Source organism: Anopheles stephensi, chromosome 2 (genome assembly GCF_013141755.1).
Source record: "Anopheles stephensi strain Indian chromosome 2, UCI_ANSTEP_V1.0, whole genome shotgun sequence".
Taxonomy (NCBI): domain Eukaryota; kingdom Metazoa; phylum Arthropoda; class Insecta; order Diptera; family Culicidae; genus Anopheles; species Anopheles stephensi.
The window spans coordinates 35,286,849-35,297,068 of NC_050202.1; the positions used below are offsets into that span (position 1 = coordinate 35,286,849).

The window sequence follows — 10,220 nt, forward strand, 5'->3', positions numbered from 1 at the left end:
TTCTCGGTCCATGTGGTTGGTTTTGAAAGACTTTATGTGCTGCGGCTTCTTGTGCCATTCTCATTCCAATACCAACCCGTATTAGAGACAGTAATAAATACTGATTCTATGATAGGTCATTCAAACCTGTTATCCGGTATCAAACCACAGCTGGCCCGTCCTTATTTAAAACAAGACGTCGGGTGGCCCAAGGCCTCTCAAGGTCATACCGTACCACCATAGAAGGATAGTAATTAACTAAGTTTTGTTATTTTCTTTCATCACTTTCATTTAGGTACAAAAAGTTTTTCAATGTAATGAGTAATTAAACTCGCTCGTTCAAATTGACCTGAAAGATAAAAGAAAAAACAAAAACAAAGAGCAATAAAATAAATGCATTAACGAAAACAGGTTTCATTGAATGATTTATTTTATTTCCAAATACTCGTTTTCATTCTTTTCCAACAGGGTCAATGCAAATTACTCAAGGTAAGTTTGGATCGGTGTCTGAAAATTTCTGTTCAAAACGGAACAGCGCATGGTATATCTACAAAACATGCATTATGTGCGAATGATAGCATGTATCGTACCGAGTACTGCACTACCAGGTTACCCAACGCTTTAAGACTTCCAAAACCTGTTTTATTATCTGGTTCTTAAGTTGACGCATTTGACACCACACCAGTGCATGGGAAGTCGAGTCATTCAATTCTTCATTTCGCTGCTATAAAACCAAACCAAGTGGATGCATTTTTCACCAGTGTCTAATTGAACCTAAGTGGCAACCGCACAAACATGGCTAGTAAATTGTGTTGTTTAACTGTTATCGGTAGGTTTTAAGCAAGTTGATTACCAACAAAATGTTCAAGAAAGATTGAGCGACGAATACGGGATTTCAATTTCAGCCGTGCTTGTGCTTTTCCAACTGAGTGCTGGTGAAGAAAGTGATTGCACCGTCCCGTGTCCCCACATACTCGACCCAGTGTGTGCAACCGATGGACGAAAATTTCAGTACTTTTCCAACAGATGTCTGCTAGAGGGCCACAATAAGTGTGAACCAAATAATAGTAAGGCACACACGCCCACCCGCAGCATAAGTGATTATGATCATTAATCTGCTTCCTCTTGCCCAACAGAATTCAGAGAAGTCGATGAGAGTAACTGTGATGATGACGATTGGCAACGATAAATGGCTGACAATGGGTACGGTAAGCCTACATCAATTTTTGAGGGACGCTCAACTACATGAACGCGTTGTAGACTTCGCCAGGTTTACTGTCTGAATTTGAAATTAAATTTATACGGAATAAAAAAGCTAAACTGGCTATACTTGTTTGCGTGCATTAGTCCTACTACATCCAGCTTAATATTCTTTTTTCTTCCTCAAACAAATGACTACACTCTTCGTACACTCTTTTGAAGCTTTTGGGTCTTATCATTCCATTTCCCACTCGCTCCAGATTATGCTTTCTCCCGTATGTTTTAGGGTGCAACCAAGCCTACCCATAAATCAACGACTCTCAACACCAGGTTCGAACCTTTTTAGAACGTGTCTGATATGCGGAAGATACGCGGCCGTGATTGATGCGCTACTTGCGTTCAGTAATAACTTATCATTTATCTAAGTTTTTTGTTTGTTTCTTCGCTTCTTGATATGAGGCGGAAATCCGAAAAGTTTGCTCCATCGAGGGAAAATAGATTGGTATAATTACAGTAAAAGCTTTCACCAATTACCGGCAAAGAGGAACAACGTAATAATGATAAGCGTCAAATATTGGACGACTCTCAAGCATCGAAGTATAAACCGGTATAACTATTCTTAATTTAAATATGATTATCTCATATAGCCACACGAAAGCTCCCCCAAATGCTCAGCCTAAAACTCCTTCACTGCAGTGCACGAAATAAATTCACTTCCATCAAGCAAAACGTACACCGATAAATTATCTCAAATGCTCCCACAAATCTCTATAACGATGCCATTTTCGTCGTACGTAAAGTTTGCGAAGGGCTTAACCCGCACTGGGACAGTCCTGGGTTGGTGTCCTCGCGCTCATCATAAAATAACACGTTGTACCTTCCAGTCAGCACCACCTGTATCGCAATCCATATATACACACACAGAGCAACACAATTTACGATTATCCTTCCGTAAGCAAAGAGCGCTGCCACCCGAGTAAGCCGCACGTATTAGCAGTAAAACCCTTGCAACCCTTCGGATGTGTTGCGGGTGATGGCAAATCTTTGACTTGATTTAGACCGGTACTCCAGAGATCATTTTCATAAACATTTTTTTTTATGAATACGATATCGAGGTTGTAGTAGTGCCAAGGAAGAAGAGATTTTATCTAGCTTGAAGGCTATTTAAGAACTCCTTTAAAAATTCTTCCTGAAATGACTCAATTAAAATTATAAATCGTAATTAGCTCGCCAACCTATTGCATCCTATGTCAAATACGGGTTCAAGTTCATCACTGCTAGAGATAAGCTCTAGATCAATAACTGAAACTGGTTCATTACATTTCTAAACACAGATGCCTCTTAAATGGCCTTTTCCACAGGGTGATATGATGATGTGTGATATATGTGTACTATTTCCCTGAACACAAGATCCTAACGTAATTATCAATTGTCAGTTACAATAGTCGAATAACCGAGCACGCCTGGGAGAAGGCGAAATATCAGGGAGGAAATGCCTTTGTTTTTTTGTCATTTGTATTTCGTCAGCACATACGGTGCTGACAATACGGCTTCAAGCCGTCAAAATAAAAAAAAAAGTTAAAATAAATAAAATACAATATTCGAACTTCCAACTTACTTGTGATATGTTGCAAGGCAAAACCATTCTCTCCATTTGATACGGATGGTTTATTTGCGTTAAAGTCACGATATCCGACTACTAATACATCTCTGAGCTTATAGTTTTTATTTTATTTTATCAAAAAAACAAGACGATGTTATCAAAGATTTTGTTAAGAGCATAGTTTGGTAAGCAACTCTTAGTCAATTTTGGACCTTTATTCTGGTGCCGTATGATATCGTCTGGTGCCGTATGATAGTCTGGTATCGTTATGAGCAGCAGCTGGAGTTCTAGACAATAAACAGAATAGTGGAAGAAATTTAGTTGAAAGTGAGATGTGGGAAGTGAGTTGTATTATGGCGCACTTTCAAGCCACTTGCACAATGACACTGCCAGTAAGAGCTACAAGCCTCCGGTCAAACATTTAATCAAAGGTACTCAGGGAGGGACTCATGAAGAGTGGTTAGAATCAAAGGATATTGAACTATAAATTTCATCTCTTTAACAAAGCAATTGTGTTGTGTTTTAGTAAATCAAACAGCGCTATTCAATAGACGTTTAAAGGATTAAAATTATTATAATTGGAGGAGGCCCGACAGTAGAGGCAACAACTGCGCAGGTCTTCACACGGATGGATCGTGGTTAAAATTCCATCCAGATCTTTCCCCCGTAGTGAGGACTGACTATCCAAGTACGTGGTATCATTAAGTCTAGTAAGCCAGAAATGACAAGCATGACCTTAAGGGGTCGTTAGGCTAAGAAAGGAAAAATAGAGAGAAAGAGACAGAGAAAGAGAGAGAGAAAGAAAGAAAGAGAGATATATAGATAGAACGAAAGTCTATAAAGTGTTATAGAAGTGTTATAAATAAAAGTCTTCTACCTTAAAAATTCCACCATATTTTTTTAATTTTTATTAGGCAATGAAATTAAACAATCAGCATGCCAAGCAGTGTTTATAGTGAATGATATATTGAATTTAAATGATTGAGTTTCAATGAACTGGAAAGATAGTCGTCAGTCATATAATCTGTTAATGAGATATGAGGTCAGATGAGGTTAGAAGAAAATTTAATTGCACGACCCCATCCTTTAAATCCCATATAAAGTTTTTACTACTAGTCGTATACGACTGAGCAGCAACTCCAGCCTCAGGCAACCATTATAGCATACAGAGTTCCTGTGACTTATAATAGTGCTCTAAATTTCTTGTACAAAAGTCCGTTATTCTCATTTTTATCACCTATTTCATGGTGAGCAGCAACATTGGGTATTATTTTATGATACTTCAATTATTAAACTACATAAAAACAAAAACAAAATATTATAGCAATTATTTGTTCTGGGCCCCAATATTACGTGAAAAATATCGTTAAATGGCAAGGAAAGCATTTCTAGTTTTCTTAAAAAGATTTATACATTTAAGAGTGATGCAGAACCAACTGCTCATTGTGGCACACTTACCTCAATTTCCACTATAACTAGTTTCTCACCTCAATAAGAAACAATTGAAAGATTACTCAAGCCATGATTGATTGTAATGTTAAGTATCAATACACCTATTCTGGTAGTATATTGGCAACAAGGAAATTCCCCCTATGAACAATCGATAGATTTTGCCTCGATAGCATCTTGCTGGATCAACCACCAGAGCAATATCCAAACCCATGCTCACACCTTGCATAAAGTCAAACCTTCACTAGCACAAAACTCCAATTCAAACATTTGCACCTTCTATGTGGATGCGTGACGTGCGAGTGCGTTTTTGGGCAGTAGCATGCCGGGAGAAATATGCTCTGTGGACAGGAAATTGAAAAGTCGAACCCAAAGCACACACACACACACACACACACACACACACACACACAGGCGCCCGAGCTGACCGTAACATGCAAATGCAGGCAGAAATCAAATGCATACACATTTGCATAGCTTTGGCGTGCTTTGGAGTGCTTTCGATAGGGCTTCTTAGGGGCTGAGCTAGATCCGACAGAGCGCTGTCCGAGCAGGAGGAAGTACGATTTATTATTAAGCTTAACAAGAAAACGACACCAACCACATCGTTTGGGTGCCGTTTGCTTACCCGCATTATTGCACAAGGTCAGAAATACGGTCCTGCCCAGCTGGAGCCAGAGCATGGGAGCAAAGCCTTTAGGACTCTTCTTCGCTGACCTGCTCGGAAGGAAGCAACAGTGGTACCAAGTGCTGTCCAGCATCGGCCCCATGACAGCCGGACGTAACGAACGGAACCTAGCAGGTAATCTTGTTTCCACAACCGATTTCTCAGTGGAGCAAATATAATGGTCAACATACAATCGACGTCAGCTTACTGCTTTTAAGCCCGGCCAGTTCCACATATTCTAAAGTCAACATGTGGTGTTCCCACCGTTCACCGTGTGCAGCAGCATCAAATCTGATCCGGAACAATGTGAGAAATCTATCTTTCCTTCCTATGTCTGAGGCCATTATTGGATGCTGCTTAAATCCTTTCAGTCGGAACTCGCGCGGAAACGTAAGAATGTTGCCATAGGGTTAAGACGTAATCAGCAGAAAGACAAAACAATAGCGATATAAAGAGATTACTTTTAGCAGTTTCAAAGTACCGTGTGAGACATGGGAAAATGAGCAGAAAATCTTCATTTCTTTTATCAATTCCACTCGGGATGAATATTGCTTTATTTTTCAAACTAATATTACATTACTCTACAAAACTGTATCCGCAATAAAATCGGCGAACAAAACGATCCTGAACCTGTCTGCCATTCCCGCAGATCGATAAACGCCGCCATCGGGTGGGATGCCTCGGCGGCGGCTATTAAATCAACGCATCTGGGCAAGGCAAAATGATAAAATTCATCAGCTCGGGCACAGCACTCGGGATAGCCGGTGGCCGGCCAGCTGCAAAACTTTATGTGTAGTTTTGTGGTGTTTTAATTCAATTTAAATAACGAGCTTTTCCAATTCTCCCCGTAGCGCAAAAATCCTGGTCCGGTTTAGCTAACGATAGCCTTCCGGTGGTTTAGTCTGTGGACCACGAAGAGCCAAACGAACGGGGCAACAATAAAAAAGGGCGAACGTTGACGAACGGACAGGCATGCAGGCAATGCAAAAAGTGGTGGTGGTGAAATTTAAATAAAAGTTTAATTTATTTACTTCCATACAGCTTGGTTTTTAGGCCAGTGGCACGCTGGGCGGTTACTGGGCGGTTATGGTTCGATATGGTCCTGGCTAAGCTTTTCCATCCCCGGCTGGGGTGAGCGGCTTCCGGGTGATTCACCCACACATTGCTCCCCAAATGGACACACATATGAATGGGTACTTGTTTTTGGCGAATCGTGCAGCACGCTGTGAAGTTGGTGGCATACATATGCCGTACCTACCACCTACCGGTTCACTAAAATAGACCGATTCTCGGAATGGCGCACGTGTCTGGTGTGCACCACCCGAGTTGAGCGTCTCGTGAGCGAAACAATGTATGGTGAAAAGTTTACAATGGTACAAAGGGATACAAAGGCATGCTTTTATGGGTACAATTATTGTGTTGGTTTTTTTTTTGTTTTCGTTTCATTAAAGTGTGAGTGTCATTCACATAATGTTAGTTAAAAGCATTTATTTAGATTGGAAGGAGAAAAAGAGACCAAATAACGATGGAAATGATTATCTTAACCGAATTCCTCAACTGTTTATTTGCTATCCAACCGTTGAAATATTAGTTGATCATAACGAAATCTACACACATCCAGGAATTCATCTAGATTATAGCTATTTTACCACATTTTACCACAAACGAGAGAATTCTATAGCATCTGGTAGTAGCGGTTTTTCTTCCGTCATGGAACATAAATCAGCGTTTTCTGTGAAACGGCCTGCATACATAATCATGCGTACCATTTAGTTAAGTATGAATCGGACTCTTCTGACGTGAGTCCTTGAACATGATTCTCACTCCTGTACTTGGGTAAACAGCCATCGCTATTACTATCGGTATGCTAATTGATAATTTGGTGGGTCGGAAAAGCCGGGATTGACAATTCAAGGACCTATGCCTTGCAACTAAAACGTACTCCACCTGTCCACAAAAAAGCATCTAAAAATGAACCGTCATCCGAGCTGGGTGAAGGCAAAAAAGTTTGCAGTGCTGCAGAGAGAAGCTCGCTCAGGTGCAGAATCCGCTTGCCGCTTGACAACCCACTTCGCTTCGTGGCCTATCAGACGGTGGTTGCTTTTGCTCCACCTGCTGGTGAGAGACTACCTGTGATATCACTAGAGTTTACTAGCTGTCCTGGATATCAGACGAAAAAATGTTCGTCTGGAGCGTACTTTAACGCAGCAAGAGTGGCAACAATCCTGAGATCGGGCAGCCCGGATGTGCAGCGGCCTGCAGATATGTCAGATGGGTTCCCGTAGACAGAAAGGAAGCATGGGGAGGTGGATATTTACCACTCCCAAATACTTACGGGACTCGGGTTTCCCGCGAGTATCTGCATGTGTGCGACTCAACTACATCCCTGGGCTATGCCTGATGTGCAGGCACGTGGTTGAATCGGTAGGCCACGTCCTGTTTTAGTAATTTGATAATATACGCCAGCAGCTGTAGCGAAAGAACATGGCTGCCCTGATCACGTGGGCCTGGCCAGTATCAACGGAGGCAGTCGAAAATGCCGAGACCAATGCAGCGACACGTCGAGAAGAGGACAGCCGCCAAATTCGAATCCGTGCAGGGTAAATGCGATGCTTGTGGCGATGGTCGAAGCGACAGACATAGCTCAAGAGAATGAGATCCTGCAAGCAGTACCGTCTTCTATAACCCCACACGACAGGGGAAAGCACCTCTTTCCAGGGTAGGAATAAAACCCTCAAATGTAAAAATTAGTGATCTTCTTCTGCATCTTACGGTTGAGCTCAACTAGTCTCCTGTCTCTTATCGCTATGACGGGATCATCCGTGAACAGAAAAAGCTTTCCATCGCAAGAGGGAGTAGTGATGGAAACGGAGTAGCGGAGAGTGAAGGTGTAGAGTATAGGGGTCATAAAACTTCCCTAAATGACTCCTGAAATCCTGCCGAATTAGCTTTAATTGTCTGGAATCCTGCCGCTCTGGTCTGGACTGCCAATTTTTTAAAGATTTAGAAATGTTTTACGGTTAATGTTCTTCAGCAATTTCTGGGTCTCGATCAAGTCTCACTCTCTGCATACAATATCCGGTGCCAAATGCTTGGTCTGCACTCGTCGGAGGTGCAACAAAATCGTGCTCAGGCTATTTCATTGACGGGTTGCTTCTGGGTGTCACTGATGTCTCCTTTCCTGTTAATAAATATTCCCTCAGGTTCGCTTTGCTCCTGCGATTTTCTAGCTAATCTTTCATGGCACACGAGGTACGGCGCAAATGACCCCTTTCTGGCATTCAACTGTGAAAGGCATTCAACTCTTTCATCGCCTGTATCACCTCTTCGACTTCCTCTTCTTCCGCTCTTCCACTTTTTGACATCTTTCCGCCCCCTCTCACTGAACGCTATTCAAGCTCCAAAACTCGCTTAATAACCGCTTAAATCTGCGATACTGATAGATGGTAGAAAGCCCCGCGTGAATGCCAAACTGTTCCAGTCGCATAAGGTCATACGTTTCCGACCGTACTGTTAATAGGAAGCGGATTTAGCACCTTGCGCTCCAACCACATTGAAAATGCTGACCGGAGGGTTGGAGTTGGAGATGTAGCCAAGTTCAAGACATCTGTTGATATATTCCTGGTCCGACCGAGAATCTTTACCCACAGATGCAGATGATAAGAATGTTGCAAATCGCAGGGACATCTAATCAAGAGGATGTCGATGTAGAAGGTTAAATTAACATTTTTATAAATTTACAAAAATACCATATTGGGCAACAAGCAATTTGCTAGTAAATACGACAAATTTAAGAGCATAACTCATCACTGTATGCTTCCTTGCTAATCACTAAACCAGCAATCGCAACCTGCATCACTTCTGTGCAACTCTCAGCAGTTTCCAGTCGAGTTTGGCTACCGGCTGCCTACCAGGCACAGCGTGTCATGGGTAATTTATGGCCCACTATCGCGAAGAAAATAGAGAGCATGATCTCTCGCAGTACCAACTCCGCTGGTGAACTTCGTTCCAGACGATGATCCATTCCATTAAACTGCTCAAAAGTTTAACCCATCGCCAAGTTCGTTCACCATTTCAGCCGGGATCGGAGACACCGCTAGACAAGTTCGCCATCTAACGATAGCGATGAATTTAATTACCAGACAAAATTAACTTCTCCCGGGGCCACATTAATCTAAATAAAGCGTATAAATCTCAGACTGGCACAGATCACAAGACGACGAGTCCCGTGCTCGTCTTTTCACTTTCACTGACCTTGTAGTCGGTTTGGGGTCGGAGACGATTCGGAAATGGGAAAACGGGGCACAATCATTGCTAAACGAGGACGACAACGATGAGTCAGCTCCTTTCAATTGGAATGGAGTTGACAATAGTAAATAATCTGCTGCATCACCTCAAGCACGTGTAGTTCTTGGAGAGCTTTTCTGAGGGATTCAAGTTATTCATGTTGGAATTCAAAAGTAGTTTTACTATTCTATTTTCTTATCCATATCCTTAAAACTACTTTCTTTAAATAACACAAAATCGCTTGAAATCATTCTAACGAATTCGTGCTCATCTCCTCGTTCTGGGAAGCGAAATGTTTTCTCGTCCTCTTATCTCAACAAACCGGAACTGGAGCAAATCTTCCTGATTCCACGAGATTACAATGTGAAGGCAACGTCATGTTGTAGCCCGTTCTGTCCGGCGACTACCTTACAGTCGACTACGACTTATTACAACCCTTGTCAAAGTTATCCGACAGGCGAGGATTGGAAACGGTCGCACGAGCCGGTCGGACCATTCGTCCGCACCGTGGTACTATCAAGTTTGCTCGCTGGACTGGAAAAATATGTTAATTTAATTCTACGCATTTTAAATCCTCACCGGCTCGTTACTACCACTACTACTGTTAGAACCGGCTCGTGATGGTTCTTTTCATTCATGGTGATATTTTTAAGAACAGCAAACCGATTTTCGTATGGGTAGAGGGATGCGTTTTCCTAGTTCCAAGAAGCAGTCTTAACATTTTCCCATTAGGTTAACTATTATTCTAGTGCAGATGTAAGCTGTTTATACTTGAAATCGACTAAACCCCATCAGCAGCCATGGAGATTCTTGTTGACTTAATTGCAAAATAAATATTTCTAAAAGCGAATAAATTAATAAGAAACTTGGATTATGAGGACGTTCAGTAAAGAAGTGATCTCTCTTTTAAAACCAACAAACACAAACACTCATCACGTCTGTTGTAATGTTCTTTTTCGGCGTGTCTCGTATGCCCAACATCCTCACCATTCACGCTGGCTTGCTGTCCACAAATTCCAGCACTAAGCGTTTCCA

General features: G+C 41.8%; 1 protein-coding gene across 1 annotated transcript; it reads left to right on the plus strand.

Annotated features, from left to right (window-relative positions):
* Positions 1 to 733: 733 nt before the first annotated feature.
* On the plus strand, positions 734 to 1,334 carry LOC118504264 (enhancer of split M1 protein-like). The gene is made up of 3 exons (XM_036038493.1): positions 734 to 808; positions 885 to 1,046; positions 1,116 to 1,334. Exons 1-3 carry the CDS (start codon positions 775 to 777, stop codon positions 1,166 to 1,168), a joined length of 249 nt encoding a protein of 82 aa, XP_035894386.1. The 5' UTR covers positions 734 to 774; the 3' UTR covers positions 1,169 to 1,334.
* Positions 1,335 to 10,220: the final 8,886 nt, after the last annotated feature.

Excerpts from the sequence above, each read along its gene's own strand:
- LOC118504264 (XM_036038493.1), top strand. The coding sequence starts at position 775 with ATGGCTAGTAAATTGTGTTGTTTAACTGTTATCG. Across the intron at positions 809-884 it reads GTGTTGTTTAACTGTTATCG|CCGTGCTTGTGCTTTTCCAA; the intron begins GTAGGTTTTAAG and ends TTTCAATTTCAG. Across the intron at positions 1,047-1,115 it reads TAAGTGTGAACCAAATAATA|AATTCAGAGAAGTCGATGAG; the intron begins GTAAGGCACACA and ends CTTGCCCAACAG.